The sequence below is a fragment of the Maniola hyperantus genome, chromosome 1, assembly GCF_902806685.2.
Source record: "Maniola hyperantus chromosome 1, iAphHyp1.2, whole genome shotgun sequence".
NCBI lineage: Eukaryota > Metazoa > Arthropoda > Insecta > Lepidoptera > Nymphalidae > Maniola > Maniola hyperantus.
This window is the reverse complement of record NC_048536.1, coordinates 6,034,825-6,052,140: the sequence shown is the minus strand read 5'-3', so window position 1 is coordinate 6,052,140 and position 17,316 is coordinate 6,034,825. Positions and strand designations below refer to the sequence as shown.

The 17,316-nt window shown below is 37.7% G+C and overlaps 1 protein-coding gene across 1 annotated transcript in view; it reads left to right on the top strand.

Annotated features, from left to right (window-relative positions):
- Window positions 1-17,316, top strand: part of slf (C-type lectin domain-containing protein slf) — a 29,729-nt gene that overhangs the window by 11,011 nt on the left and 1,402 nt on the right. The window contains exons 2-4 of the mRNA XM_034973785.2: window positions 5,962-6,070; window positions 15,517-15,696; window positions 16,167-16,303. Of these exons, the coding sequence (XP_034829676.2) occupies window positions 5,962-6,070; window positions 15,517-15,696; window positions 16,167-16,303 (426 nt within the window). The remainder of the gene's footprint in view (window positions 1-5,961; window positions 6,071-15,516; window positions 15,697-16,166; window positions 16,304-17,316) is intronic.

The window sequence follows — 17,316 nt, the reverse complement described above, 5'->3', positions numbered from 1 at the left end:
CAAGGAAGGAACCAAAGAAAAACCAGAAGCCTCAATCAACTCAACAGATAAGATCAGGAGTGAACTGCAATAAAGTCGATGGTTCAAACTCCACTCGCTGTATTCTTCTTTTCCTCTTAATTTCTCCCGGGTTTCTTTTCTGCATTTAGATTTTAGACGTAGTTGTCCGTTGTACGTGAGAGCGGCACGTTGGCTTGGTACGGCTCCCAGCCGGATCACTCCAGCCACTCTAGCACACTCCAATCCAAGCAGGCCACCCAGGTCGGCGAGGACTTTAATTTAAGCGATACATGTTCTGATGTCTGGTCACTCACCATGCATGATCCTGTATAGAGAGTTGTCGGTGAAACCTAGATTGGAAAGGCCTTTGTTTAACGGACAGTATTGTCGTGTTATTGTGCCTACAATTACTGTTCTACTTGGTAGTTCGTTGCATTATTGTCGTACCTACTCTCAGCACAAGTTTTACCCTTACTTGGAGGAAAAAGGGGAATTTAAGACGTATTTTAAGTTTAACATTTAGCTATCTATAATGTTCCTTTTTAAAAATCGGTTTTACAAAATAAAGTAGTAAAGACATTGACAAAATTGGAAATATTTGAACATCAACTTAATATTGGCTGCAAGATCCGAAGGTTAGAAGCAAATATCAAAATGTTACGTTGACAGTGGATACAGTAATAAAAAAGTTTCACTTGTTTATATAGACGCAAACAAACGACTGCAACACGACAAGCCAAATATCGGGGCTATGAGCTGAATCGCAATTAAGTAGATGTCGAGCTTTCCCGTTGTCATAATATTGTTATCGTTCATATGGTTCATCATGTTATCGTTGCATGCAAATGATATATTGTGACTTCCTTAATCTATGGATCCTCGTCTAGACAACATCTATGGACACTAGTGTCACTTCATAAGTACTTTGTCGTTTTAAGCTCAATTATTATCGCTAAACTCATAGCTTTAAATAGCTACATATATTGAAAAATCGAGATTTGAGATAGGGTTACTTTTATTTTCAATGTGCGAGCTCTGTGCAAGGCGTTTGCTAGATTGGCTTCACAAAGTAGCTCACGAAGCGCGTCGTGAGTATCGTGAAACTGATGGACCGGCCTCGACAACCGCTTGCAAAACCGTGGAACATTGTGGTCGTGTCTCGCACTAAATTCGCGATTGGTTAAGAGAAGAATTGAATTTGCGAGCTTTGATGAATGTTTGACGTGAGGTCTGAGGAGTGAACGTAACGGAGACGTGCTAGGTACTTTGTTTTAATAACGCACGTTTGTTTCATGTAGGTAATGATAAATGTGTTTGTTTTGTTGTGTTTGAGTCGGTATGCGCTAATGAACTGGTTGGGTGCCACTTTTAAGAAGATGGACTGCTTCTTAAATGTATTCGCTAGTAGGTAGATAAAAAAATATAATTTGATTTATTTAGAGTAAATACGGCTTTATTATTATTATTATTAAAGAAAAAATGTAAGTAAATAATTATGTCGGAATTTTTAATAAAAAAATAAAATATTGAGTAGGTATTATGTAAAAATTATGTGCTACTTTATAGCACAATTTTAAAAGAATCGTGAAAAATGACGAATTGATAGTTTTAACACACTTACTCCATCTTTATAGTGTAGGTAGGTACACTTAAATATTACGATGTTAATATTTATAAAATGTAAATGAACGTCATATGTTATAATAATTATATAAGTGAATATTCAATTAGAAGTTATAGTAAGTAGCATCATGTTCTTTGAAGATATAGTTACGGATACAAAGAATTCTTGGTTGCTTATAAGTAAATAAAGGGAGCAATTTCTTAAAAGTAAATAAATACAAATTGAGATTGGGTACTAGTTCTAGATATATCGATGGATTGGGTGCTTAAATGATTATAAATTATGAACGGCTTATTTATTGAAAATGTTATAGGGAAACTTACATATTACTGATCACGGAAAAATATGTAAGTCGTTTAGGTATATTGTTCAAAAGTAGAAATTTATATCAGAAGGATCTAAACCTGCTGCCTGGTGTTAACTAATGATCGGAAAGAAGACCTTGTTTGTTTTCAATGTCGATGGAGGTCACATTAGGTACATCACGCTTGATCTGGACCACGTTACATCTGAGGACGAGAAAATTAATTACATCCATCTAACCCTGATCTAACACGACGCGCCGCCACGTCTGTATTATGTACATGCTTGTGATGACGCGTCGCCTATTCTTTATTGATGAAGTGGAATCACAATTATCCGCTTACGGCAATTACATCAGTTAAAAGCAGTAAAACGTGTCAAGGTTGGCCTCACGTACTAGGTGACTTCTCTGCATTCCGCTTGACGACAACTGACAACTTCCGGGTCTATATACACGCTGGTTTTATTCTTATGCTGATGCCTTGGAGTCCATATTAGCATATCCGAAGCGTGTGTGCACATGAGAGCGCGACGAGTTTCTAGTTTTTACTCATCGACGCTTATAGTTGTTTTTAATTTGGATCATTTAATTATTTCCATATGATAATATTATATAAGCGGGTACGTTAGTATACCACGATCCATGTATATTGCTGACCACGATTAATAATTATGATGTTTTAAAATTATTATCCATATTTCGACCTAATTGCATGGGTCGTGGTCGCGACGGGACTGCGGTGCTACGAAAGCACACGAAAGTTGCAGAAGCTAGAGCTGTCACGAGCAGTATCGAACTACCCGCTTTCTTGTTTTTTTCCGTTAGAACCTCAAGAGCTGTGCAGCAAAATACATTCCAACATCACTACTAACTTTGACGTCGAATGACGCTGTCCTGGTTTGCATAATTCTATTACTGAATTTCGCATGTACGGTCTAGTCACTAGCTTATATTAAACCCATCCTCACGATTGAAATTCGGGTGTAAAGGTGATGTAAATTGTAATAGGCAAATATACGGTACTTGCCTAACATTTTTTTTTAAATTTTGATACAGGTTAGCCCTTGACTGCGATTTCACCTGGTGCTAAGTAATGATACAGTCTAAGATGGAAGCGGGCTAACTTGGAAGGAGTATAGCAGTTTCATTTAACCCATACTCCTGATCGGTTTCTACGCAGACCAGAATGCTAAATTGCTTGGCGGCACGGTTGCCGGTAGGGAGGTAACTAGCCACAGCTGATGCTCCACCAGACCAGACCAGAGACTTTGGAAATTATAAATTTTCAAATCTGAGACCTCCCACTTCTAAGACCACAGCGCTCACGGCGCCAGGGAAGTCGCAGTTTAGCAACGAGTGTGTGGTGTGATAATCTCGTAGGAGAATATTATAGCAAAAAAGCTTATTAGCGATTGCATTGTTGCACTGGTTCTGAGTTGTGACACGGTTAACAGTTTACGCTTGTTTATAAATTAGGTCGTGTTTCGTTTACATGTATATTGTCGCCGGCGGGCGTCTGTCCGTCGAGACGCGTTGTGGCCCTTACGTAACTACAACAGTCGCCAAGCATGCGGGCTTGGAGCCACTTGATCAATGTCCTGCCAGCTGTGAATTGACACATCGATGAAGCGTGACATACTATGGATGCAATGAAATTGATAACTTTGGTAGAATAGAGTCATTTACATATCTACAGAAATGCAATATTTGACGAACTCGAAACGAAACGTCGATGTCCTAAGTATGAACCTCGGCTAGGACCATTTTAAAATCTATAACTAATTTATTATATATATATATACGTGTATACTATCGCGACGTACTATTGGCAATTTTTTTAACTAAGTATATGCTGCCTGTTTTGCGCTTTTCTGGTTTTCTAATTACGAATTAAGTCGTCGGTATCTACTAGATTCTGAAGCCATAAGTGCTTACTTATTTGTTAATCTGCATCGTTGACCGCCAAATGAAGAGACGGTATTGCACTAAACTTGAAAATGAGTGATGGTGAAATATTTTTGCAAGAATGTAACTTATCACGCCAAACGGCTTTTGTTTATTTGGTAAAATCATCTGTAAAAACTTTGAGTGCATAGGTACTTAAAAGCTACTTAATATGCATTATTACTCAAGACTTTGAACTTTTATCGACATTATTTTTCACTGCGTATCTAAAGTTCTACAAGGTATTTAGGTAGGTATATTATCGCTCAGCTAAACTGTTTTAAGTTAAGTTTTCACCAATATACCTCAGTCGCAGGAAGTCGGTTGATAATGATGATGATGGTGAATATACGTTGACTCGGAGAAGATTCTCATATGTGTTTCTATAGGCCATTTACATCTGTCTCCTCATCAAGTCGGTCACATTGCTAGAAAAACTCAGACTAGGATTAAGAAACTCATGGTCACTGAAAAGAGACCCCGCGGACGTAGGCTGAGACGTTGCTTGGTCTGACCAGCTAGGTGATTCTCTAACTCAGTTTCTAACACTGAATGATAGCCACCAAGCTCATTTTTAAATCCCTTGAAGGTTTTCTACGAAAAAATATTTTAATATCACGCAGTGAAGCAGCAATGTAACCAATCAAACTCGGTGGCTATCATTCAGTGTTAGAAACTGAGTTAGCGAATCACCCTGCAGACCAGACGTTGTTGGGACCAGATTTAAGAGAAGCGGTCAATACAGTCTTCTGCAATGCCTTCCGTACGGCATCCAACAGAGAAAAATGGCGTAACAACATTAAGAAAGTGGTATTTAGAGGGAGCCACGATTCGCAAAGCTGAGGAACCGACAAGAGAAAAAAAGGCCTCTCGGGACGAGTCAACAAAAATATTTTTTAAGTATTATGAATTATTAAAGCTTCAAATTTCTTGTTGAATTTCTGAATCATTAGTAAATTTATTTTTAAAATTCATAAATAAATGTTTTGACACCAAATAAGTGTAATGTTACTAAAAGTTAGTCGTGATGTTAAAACTCCTCGTGCCATAGGTATTCAGTATTCTTGTAACTTGAAAGTTCGGGCGCCCTATTAAATATCTATTAAGCCCATGACTTTTAAAGTGCGTGTATCTAATCCCATCCAAAATATTGTTAATCTATTCTTCAAATTCATTCCTTCGAGGCTTTGACCAGTCTGTTTTGTGTAGAGCGCCCAAATTTCCGGTTTTCTTGGGAAATTCTTGTATTTTTCTATCCCACACCTGTTTAGTACATTTTCTACACGCACAAAATAGGATGATACTTTGTAGTACACGCATCGCTCCTAAATAGTTGAAAAGTAAGACGTCTTGGAACTTTCAAATATTTCAGAAACTATTGAAAACTAATAATTTATTAATACTAAGAATATTACTGCAGATTTCTATCAAAATTAACTTCTATTTTTAATATCCTGCTTAAAAAAAAAATTGGAACTGGTACTCTAGTTCAGTGACACGTTAATTATTTGTTTATTTATCGATATATCTGCTCGATTATGTCCGATCTTGAGTAGATATGGCATGTGATGCAGATTGATTGTAGGTACTTACTACTTAGGTATACCGTATGCGATGTACCTAACATATAGCTATTTATACCACAGAATATATAGTACTACGTACTTATACTTAGTTTAAGTAGAAACTTTTCGTTTGGGTATCTAAATAATTCTTAACTAAAGAAAGCGACATATCTTCATTTGACTATCTGAATGAAATTAACTTATTTCGAACAGGTCGAGTTGTAGAACAAAAGTGAGTAACTACAGGAAAATAATCGCCGTATAATCCTAGGCCCTAAGACGCATGACCGCTTTCGTTACTGGGTATATGATAATATACCTATCTACTTAGGTACTAGGTATGTGTTCGATAAATTATGTGTACATAGTAGAATCTGTTTGTGTTTTAGGGGAATTTCGAAAGATAACCTTGTATTCTAGGGTAAAGGTCGGATAATGTGGAATTATTAAACTTTTTCTCCGAAGTTCGAAGAATGCTCCGATATGATAACCTACTCGATGTATTATTTTATTTTTGTCCACAGATGCAGTTGTGGCTGCTGGTGGTGTGCGCGGCGGCACTGGTAGCGCTGGCTGCAGCACAAAAACCTGGACGGTTTCTGTCCCTCCCCAATCCTCAGAAATGCGCTAACAGTAAGTGCCTCAGACTTATCTATGTGGCTCAGTCCCTATAAAAAATAAACTCATTCTTGAAGATCGCAATGTGCTGGCATTTCGGCTTTGGACTGGGTAGAAGATGTCCTTTGTGCGCATTTTTGGTACGCCCGCGTTTTTGTTTTGACAGATCTTGGGCACGTATGAAACTTCGAGCTTAGATAGTGTTGCGGCAGTCTGTTCGTAACATCTATTAGTCTGTCTCACTCTCGCAGGTTAATGTGAACTTCCAAACAATTTATAGCCTGACATGAATACACCTTTACCCATTGATGCAGGGAGGTATCTATGCATTTACTTATAGCTTACTAGCTAGAAGTTTTTCACTTCACAACTCAATTTTGTCGCCAAGCCAAATAACATCGAAATTGAATATGTTCAAAAAATAAATTTCGAATAAAATATTTCCTACTTAATGACTGAAGTGTCCAAACAAGTTATTCAAATTTATCTTTCGGAGCTCTAGATAAGGTGACACCTTTGAAACTACCTACTATAATAATTGGCTGTACCATATAGACAAATCTTAATATACCTACCTCGTTATTTGTGAGCATCTACAATTTACACTATAAACCGGTATAGGTAGATGATTTAAAGGTGATTAGCCCATCTTAGGTGAGCATAATTACCTTGTCGAGTAGATATGGAGAAACTGAATTGTGTATTGACACAGATCTATGTAACCTTGACCTCTAATTCAGTGACCTTCAAGCAGCACGTGATGTGCTAAATAATAATTTTCCTCGTCAGATTGTTACATAAGCCTAGCGCAGATGTAAAGGGTCGGTATTGTAAATACTTTTCCCGTTACTGCTTTTTTTTGTAAAATTATTTGATGGGCACGCACGGCCAAAAGCGACGTCTTAAGGTGACGCAGTACGCTCGACCGAAATTTGCGGCGCACGTGGGTAATCTGTTAACTTTTCACCTGACATTGTAAGAGAAAGGCACGATGATTTTCACCGAAACTAAGCGCGTGAAAAGGGTTTAGTTAGGTCTTTTTGAGAAAAAATACTAAATGTATGTTTGGAAAGTAAAGATATTTAACTAATAAATAAACTACGTCTAATGTTAAATTATTTTAGAATTTTCACACTCCTAATCTTATTTATTTACGCCCAAAGTTGACATAAATTTAGTGTTAAAATATGAATATTTTGAGGCTCGCAACTTTAAAATCAATATTTTTTCAATGTTTTATATATCAATAAACCTAGATAATGGCAAGACAAACCGATATATTACTTAGTATTGAGCGTACAATATCAAATAATGTAGTAATCACCCTCCTACATTTGTATGAAGAAAGCGCTGAACTGCGTCCTCTTAAGTTCGGTCACACAGTTCCGTTATCGATTACGTCAACGTTGTAAAAATTTAAAACGTTGTAAAATCTACTAGATATAATATTATGCTGTCGTCACCAACCCACTAGTTGTTTTTTGCTTAACAGCTATTGTAAAACAAAGTGGTAATCCGCGCTTGTAACTTCTAAGGTTCTGGTGCATTTCAATGCAGTTTTCATCATAATTTATAAATAACACGTAAAAGGTACCTTAAGTAGCCCACCCTTGGGAACCGAGCGCAAGTCGGCCAGTTTTATCTATATAAAATCTGCGTCGTTTGAATTTTTGGCCACATCATGGCTACATCGCTAATCACAAATTCACAACACAGTAGGTGCTTACGTGCCGTGGCAGGGAAAGCGATTTTCCTTGTCGTACACCGACGTGTTATGTAACCTATATAACACGTCTGTGACGCCTTTTTTTGTGACGTAGGTGTGATGCGTATGCAAAATCGGCTGTAATTTTTAAAATTTAAATTTTTTTGATGCAATTTTGTATAATATTAAAAGGCACGTGTGCGTGCTTTACCCCATTTTTTAGCATGTAAGTTAATTCAAGAGATGCAATTTTTAGCTGTGAGATTTTGATTAAAAGGAATGCTAATTTATTCAAAAAAATTAAGTTTAATCCCCCTGAAGTAAAAATTTAAGTTAAGTCCCCTGAAAACTTGCGATGTTCCACATAAGTAGCAGAATTTGCATTCGCATCGACGATACTTATGTATTTTGTTTAGATTGTACACACAAACACAAAATTAATACCAACCTATAATATAATTTTTCTTCTTCCCAGTTCTTTTACTTAGTCCTAGTAGGTATGATTTGGTAATTCTATCATTTTCAATAATTCCTGGTGCCTCTGTGTAACTTAGATACTCTGTGGTTTACCTGTATTGACGTAGGAAATAGGTTCCTACAAATAATTTCATTAGTTAGCCCTTGTTCCTGCCTTGTACGGTGCTAAATGGAGAATCCTTCGGTACCTACTTAGTTATAATAATTAGATTAGATTAGGTACCTACAAAAGTAAAAACTCGGAAACATTTAATGCATAAATCCGGTACGAGTATATTATGAATGAAGTTCAATGTCGCAAATAGGCCACTCGTGACTCGTCCAATAGCTACACTACCACAAGAAACGGTGAAAATGAATGGATCACGTAACAGTGGTTCAGCAAGTTGTCCCAACTCTGAATGATAGAGTAGATAGGTACCTACCAACCAACCGCTTACGAAATGTGGCATTCACCGAGATGTTCGAAACTTAAACAAAAACAGTATCGTGTACTAATTAAGTAGATAAGTAATTAATTTTATTATAATTATGCAGGTTTGCGCTTGACTTTGTATCTCTCGAGAAGTATAAGAAAGAAACTAGAATGTAGATTAGGAAGGTACGTGCCTATATGAAAAATACCTACAAAAATACAGAAAAAATCTTAAAAGAGTCAGCCAAAAATAGAAAAACATGCCTACTTATGTGGATTGTGGACTCTAAATTTGAAAAACGTATTAGGTATTTTTTGATGCCCGCGAGTTCGTCCGCATAATCCCGTGGGAACTCTTTGATTTTTCAGGACAAAGGCTGCTTAATCTTTTCGTCAAAATCGGTCAAACGGATGGGCCGCAAAAAAGCTAGCGGACAGAAATATAGACAGACACACTTTCACATTAATTACAATACGCATTAGTATGGATTATTTATACCTAATTTTATTTATATGAACCACAATGGTAATATTCATACCTACCTTATATGCAGTGGGTTGGTATAATCGGATTTCCTTGTTTCTAAAACGTTACCACAAACAATAGGACAGTAGATAGTTAACTCTGAGCAATGAACTTTACTATCTTTCAACTTTACTTTGAGGAAATGCACAACTCACATAAGCAACTAGAGATACATTTTCAACTTAGGTAACTAGATAACATTAGATAGAGTCCCAGATTCTAGAGCGTTCAAGCGTACCATACTGTAAAGTTCAATAATAATTGATTAATCTATTAAATTAATTATGCTTTAAAGGTCTTTCAAGTTCCTGTATCTTTAAAGTAACTTCAAATCTTTAGACCACGGACTAAGGTTTTAAAGAAGAGCTCAACGGATCCATGTTCCATGTGTGTCTGATGGAAAGCTACAACCGTGGCTATAGTAATAAACTAACCACCTAACCCGCAAGACGTGTCAGAAATAGAAAACAAAAATGCGTTTCCTAGAAAAAAACCGGCCAAGTGCGAGTCAGACTCGCGCACCGAGGATTCCGTACTACAGTCGTATTTTTGTACGATAAATCAAAACAATTACGCATAAAAATAAATAAAAATTGTTTTGTCTGTTTTAGAATGTACAAGTAAAGCCCTTTCATATGATACCCCACTTGGTATATTAATCTTACTTTGAAAGTTGAAAATACTAATATTTGTTCATGAAAACATTTTTTTTTTTTTTTTCAAAAACAAATTTACGGATTCCGGATTTTTCCCCTAATAATATTAAGACCTACCTACCTGCCAAACATGATTCTAGGCCAACGGGAAGTACCCTGACAAAAGACAGAAGAAGACAGACAGACAGACAACAAAGTGATCCTATTAGGGTTCCGTTTTTCCTTTTGAGGTACGGAACCTTAATTAATACAGGTCTTTATGTTATAGTCATAAATTCATCATCATCGACTGTCATCGATTGCCTGTCGTTAAAATATTTATGAATGTTCTATTGAAAATAGATTCTCACTTCGCCATCATTCATAATTAAGTAAAATAAATTCAAGATGCCAGGGATGTTGCAACTCAGCCTTCGTCCAAACACAACCTTTCAATTCTACAAACCCATTGTAAAATTCTATACTTATTTCATCTTAGGAACGCGAAGTAAGCTTTGATATTTACAAATGAATAGCAAAAGCAATAGACAACTTGTAATTATTATAATAGAGATTGACATATCCAAACGATAGAGATTAGGATCCTACCTACGAAGTTACGATCTAGAGAACTATTATTACGAATTTCTTTTGTGGCTATTGAAACGTTAGCGTGTATTTTATAATTATATCGTAATTTTGCATCAGGATTTCATAACAAGACACTTACTTAAAAACTTCTTACTAATGAAAGCTTCAAACAACGATATAGTCTTGTCTGAAGTTATTATTAGACTTTATTAGCTACAGCACGATACATTCGATTAGAAGCTCGTTTGTTATTGGTAGGGTATACCTTTCTAGTATAGGTACGTACGTACGTACATCCGTAGTTCCATTATGTTGATCAATTATTAGGATCCTACCATCTAAAAAGCAGTAGGTATCTTCTCTACGTTTTAAATGTATATATCCAAAATGTACGTGCATCGTACAAATGTCCAGTGAAATTATAATAGCCTAGTGATTATAAGACGTCGGCCTCCTATCGGGATATCGGGAGCTCGATTACAGGCACGCACTTGCTTTAACAGTGAAGATAAACATCGTGAGGAAACATGCATGCTGGCTGGGCAGTTTCTGTAGTTTGCCAATCCGCACTTGCAAGCGTGATGGACTACGGCCTAAACCCTTCTCATTCTGAGAGAAGACCCGTGCTCAATAGTGTGGTGTGCCGGCGCGGCGATGGGTTGTGATGATGACGATAAAATGTATGAGTAGGTATACTTATCTAATCATTACCGACGGCTTATTCGTAAAGATATAAATGCGTTTCTATTGTGCTGTTCTCTGTTTATCTGTCAAAGCACAAGGTTTCATTATATTCTGTAAGGTACACAAGTACCTATACCTCGGTACCTAATAATCGCACGTCGTGCGAATCTAAGCGCATTCAACTTTGCAATCGCACCTCATTATAAAATATCCTACCTACTTACGTACCTATTTGTGCAATCGCCTGAAGATTAACATAAGAAATACATAATAATTTACTTATCCATACCTATTTACTTACTTAATATTATTAATGCGAAAGTGTGTCTGTCTGACTGCTAGCTTTTCTCGGCTCTTCCGTTTAACCGATTTTGACAAAATTTGATAGTTGATACGGAGATAGATTGCATCCCAGGGACGGGCGTGGACTAGGTACTTTTGGTTTCGGAATATCGAAGAGTTCCCACGAGATTTAAAAAAAATTCCACATGGATGAAGTTGCAGGCATTATCTACTTGATACAGAGATAGCTTGCATGCTGCAGACTTGCATGGTACTTTTTATCCCGAAAATTGAATAAGTTCCCACGGGATTTCAAAAAAAGTCAAAACCACGCGGACAAGGTTGCGACCAATATCTAGTCGGTAGGTATATACAACTATAAGCAATAAAATAAATGTGAAAACAGGTATTCAGACATAATTAATGAGATCATGGGTCACTCTACCTCTACTTTAAAATTTTCACGCTGTATCCTAAAAAACCATTAATTATATTGACTTTGAATTTGAAAACCCATTTGCAGATAAAGCTATCCAAATTATACTAATTAGTATAATATTATCTAACTATCCAATTCTCTTAATCAAAATAATTTACCGTGTTGATATTTTATTAATTTAATATTATATTTGGTATGAGATCTCCCTCACAACAAAAACCGGCCAAGTGCGAGTCAGGCTCGCGCAACGAGGGTTGTACGTCGGAGGGAGGGTCGTATTTTTTAGACATTTTGCACGATAATTCAAAAACTATGATGCATAAAAATAAATTAAAATCTATTTTAGAATGCACAGTGACCGACCAGCTTTCATATGATACCCCACTTGATATAGTTATCTTACATCGAAAATTGAAAATACAAATTATTAGTTCATGACCACAATTTAATTCTTTTTGTGTGATGTAACCACAAATTCACGGTTTTCTGATTTTTCCCCGAATGTCTGCTATAAGATCATAGATAAAATCAGTGTATAAGATCTACCTACCTGCCAAATTTCATGATTCTAGGTAAACGGGAAGTACCCTGTAGGTTTTTTGACAGACCGACAGATAGACAGACAGACAGACAGACAACAAAAGAAAATGTTTAAAATTTCAAGCCTAGAGCTCACCGGGAAGTTAGTATAAAACTAATTGCAAAAATACCGAACATACCGACAAACAAACAGACAGATCGACAAGAATGTTAACGTGATTTTCGCGTCAAGCTGTGTCTGGGGTTCCAGCAGATGGATTTTGATCAAAGTCTTACTATTTCTATCCCTAGACTATAGGTATAGGTACCTCCTACCCTACAAATTAAAACAATGTTGAACAGTAGAGATTATGTAAACAGTTGAACAATTAGAGTCACCTATGATGACACTGAGACATAAAAATAGTTAGATCTCGTACCTATTAGTAAGTTGTAAGTATTCCTTGGCCTACTTTAACCTCGTGACAGACGCATCTGTCGGCCAAATTAGAATTACAACAAAGAGAATATAAATTATGAAGTACACGATCCTCGATAACACGGCCTCCCTGGCGCAGTGGTGAGCACTGCGGTCTTATAAAATTGGCGGGTTCAACTACTGGCAGGGTCAATTGGAGAATTGATATTTTTTTACATTTCAGAATAAATTTTATTGTTCCTTTTTCAACAGTATTAGCGTATTTTTCTTTAAAGTCAAAGCCCAAGTAAACCTTTCTTAGGCAAATGTATCTTAATTTTGCGACCCTATACGGAATTCGTCTCGTTAATCAATTTAAATAATGGACTAATAACCCGGGAGGGCCAGACCTTCGTTATTTTAAGGGTTTCGTACCTCAAAAGGAAAAAGGGAACCCTTATATGATCACTTTGTTGTCTGTATGTTAAGAAACCTATAGGGTACTTCCTGTTGACCTAGAATTATGAAAGGCAGGAAGGTAGGTAAAGGAATACATCCGAAAACCGTGAATTTGTGGTTACAAAAATTAATGTTCATGAAAAAATAATTAGTATTTTCAAAGTAAGATAACTATACCAACTGGGGTATTGTATGAAAGTGATTTACCTGTACATTCTAAAACAGATTTTTATTTATTTTTATGCAAAATAGTTTTTGATGTATGGTGCCAAACGTAAAAAAAACGACTGTGGTACCATAGTACGGAACCCTCGGTGCGCGAGTCTGACTCGCACTTGGCCGGTTTTTTATAAGAAGGCGTCAACTGATTTTATTTTGGCAAAACGCATTTTACATGTTAGGTGACCGATCTTATGCAACACGGAAAGGTCGCCGATGCATGGTTATGTAAAGACGTGTTCCATTGCACTTACGACATACGAGGCACAATTTAACGTTTATTAAATTCAGCTATAGTCTTCAATGTCGTGACCGTGATAGGCTTCGTGTTTTCGTTAGGTACATGACCTGCCACCCGAGGGTCGTCTGCCATTAACGAACCTCTAACCATATAGGCAACTGCAACTGATCGTGTGAATTGTTATTCATTTATTTATTCTTGCTGTTGATTGTATTACGTGAGGTGAGGCCGACTAGGTAGCCTTGTCGTACCTATCAATTGTATAGGTGCCGACTGCCGAGTGCAAATTGTTTTTGGTGACATGAGCCCACTAATTCTTCCTTTAATAATATCTACCAATATGGCGGCTACATACATGTAAGGCCTTATATTCGGGAGGCTAAAGGTTCGATCCCGGGCATGCACCACTAGCATTTTATTAGATAATTTCGAATACGCTTCGAATCACTTGATCAACATGTCCAGCAGAATCGGCCGTTGTGGTAAACCCGGTCACTCAGCCTACGAATGTTACAATCTTCTTCTGGTTCCGCATCGTTACAGAGAATAGGTTTAAAGAATTTCGACATAACGGGCTACGTGGCTTTTCAAATGGACTATTATTGTAATCTTCATTATGCAATTGGTCCATCGAAACATCGTAAGCCGGTTACCAGAGGTCAAATGGCATTTGAACTGGTAAAAACTAGTATATAAACATTAATCATGGCATTTAAATATAAGAAATACCTGCTTACTGATTCCTTAAAATATATACTTAGGGGTCGATTCCCACTCATACTCGTACGAGTCGAAGCGAATCGAAGCGACAATATCCTCATTGCTGAGAACCGTGACTCCTTTAAGTGGGAGGGGCTTTCTTTAGATATTTTTATTATAATAATACGGTGAGCTCCCAGACCCTTAAAAATAAAATAGTATAATACTAGGTATCAACTGGCACATTAGATCAATGATACTAGGCAGGGTTCAACATTATGTTTTTTTTTTTTTTTTTTTTTTTTTTATTAACTATCAAATATTGAACATTCTACAAATACTTTTAACACAACAAAAAAACCACTAAGGTTTAGTATGTTGCTTATCATTCCGTCGATTAATCGATTTTGGGTATAGTGCTTCCATAAATAATATATACATTATGTATAGAAGCACTAGGGAGCGATACATGATAATAATTTGTTTGAAAATGTCCTTTCTGATGATGACATACCTACTTACACTTACACTAGTAAGGGCATTCGATCCGAATCTGGGTATTCTCGATCCAAAGGAGCTGTAGTAGGACTAGTTATTTGTATGCAGGGTTGCGCGCTACATCCGAATTTCACAAGCCGAGGATGTTTCCAATTATGTAGGATGTACATACGGTTGCGCACCGTATGTATGGCGTCTGATCCGAATCCGAGCCGTCATGCGGGCGGTGGTTTCAAGAATATGCAAGCTACATCATCCGTCGAAACGGATGCAGTTTAAAATCGACATCCGGACTTCGTAGTCGATTCTAAGCTTCTAGATCAGAATTTTCTCGGCTTCGGATAGGATGCAGTCATGCAGTACGTGAGCCTAAGTAAATCAACATAATCTCGACACTTGACCAATTCTTCATCAAATCTCTCTTTCTTTCTGAATCCTTTGGCTAACTGTGGGATTTGAATATGCTACTTTTTACTTATTTTGCTCCTTTTCATCATCATCATGATCAACCCATCGTCGGCTCACTCCAGAGCACGAGTCTCATCTCATAGTCTACCACGCTGGCCATGTGCGGATTGGTCCTTTTGGATATCGCTAAATAACTTAAGCCTACTTATAACCTGTTTACTTAGAAAAATATTTCTTTACTTTCAGGGCCAAAGGAGTTCTTCTACCGTGGACACAACTACTTCTACAGCGGGCACGTGCCCGAGCTAGCGAACAGGAAGGTGGACTGGCTGGACGGCCGTAACATCTGCCGCGAGTACTGCATGGACCTGGTTTCTATGGAGACGCAGGAGGAAAATAATCTAATCTTCAAACTTATCCAGCAAAGTAAGTGTGCCTTAAAGACGTTAGTTGGCTACCATATCTAGTTATTTTAATTTAAATTAATTTTAATTTGGTAAGTATTTAATAATGGTAAGCTAGTTAATAAGTTAAATTAGTAATACCTAGTTATTAACATTGAAATTCTCAGAATGAGAAAGGGTTTGGCCATAGTCTACCACGCTGGCCAAGTGCGGATTGGCAAACTTCACACTACTTTGAGAACATTATGGAGAACTCTCAGGTTTCCTCAATACTTCGTTTTTCTTTTCAAAGAAAACATTTCTTCACCGTTAAAGAAAAACTAAGCATTGAGTTAAAGCAAAACTATTTACTAACGCACGTAGCCCCGAAAAGTTAGAGGCGTGTGCCCGGAATCGAACTCTCGACCTCCGATTAGGATGCGAATGTCTTAACCACTATACTATCACAGCTTGCCTATTATAATTACTTATTTTTATTTTGTTTAATTACAGACGATGTTCCATACATTTGGACGTCCGGTCGTCTGTGCGACTTCAAGGGATGTGAATCGCGCAAGGACCTCGAGCCTAAGAACATCTTAGGTTGGTTCTGGTCCGCTAATCGTGAAAAGATTGGCGCCACTAATCAGGTTAGTACTATTTTAATTTTTGACCTGGAAAGAACTGTTCGAGCCCGGTTAAGACTGAGGCCAGACGTTGCGTTTCCGGTGCGTTGCGGCACCGCACCGCTGTGGATTTGAGTATTGGGTGCCACACGGGCACTGCGTTGCCGCTCTGGCAAAAAGTATGGCGTTGCAACGCACCACCCCTCCCCGTTTCGTGTCTCTGGTCCCAAGTCCGTTGCTCGTGCGGTTAGGCGCCGCACGACGACGTCGTAACGTATCGTGTGGCATGGTACAGCGATTTCTATGTAGGATGACGCAGCGGCACCGCTCAGGCGTCGCGCGTCGCATCGCCAACGCAACGCATCGTGTGGCTTCACTTTAAGCTTAAAGCTTCAGCAATTTGTCCAACGTGGCTTCTAGAAGTTATAAAGCGCTTGTAGAAACCGCCTTGCTTTCAAGAGCAGAGTGCTTCATAAACTTGTTCATATTACAAATCGTACAAACGTATGCGCGGATAGTGTGATGTCTTGTCGTGCAGCTGTTGGCGTCGTGCATTCTATTTCTAAGATTTGATTATAACAGTCATAACCTTATGTGGTGGCTAGTCTAAAACATAAGCTACTCATCTACCCATAAGTTGCGGGGGTCAGATGGTAATCTGAGCCTGCCTGTATGTGAAAAATACTACTTACCTATTATTTTGCACCGTTTAATGATGACTAGATGATAAATGCATTCTACGCTGATGACGTTCGCGCGTACGTATGAATACTCATAATTTAGGTATTTACTATCTACTGAATACTTAGCTAACAGTACGACTAGTCAGTAAGTACCGGTCAGCGTAACAGAAATTCAGTACACCTGTACCGCCATGGTCTGACCGCTACAGTGTGACGACCTAATTTCCTCTGGTGAACTGACTCTCTCTCACTATTGATCAATTGGTTGCTGGAATGGTGACCTCACACCGGAAGGCGCAGCGTAAAAAGACCTTCCCACTAGGTCGACGGATGACATCAAACGAGTCGCAGGGA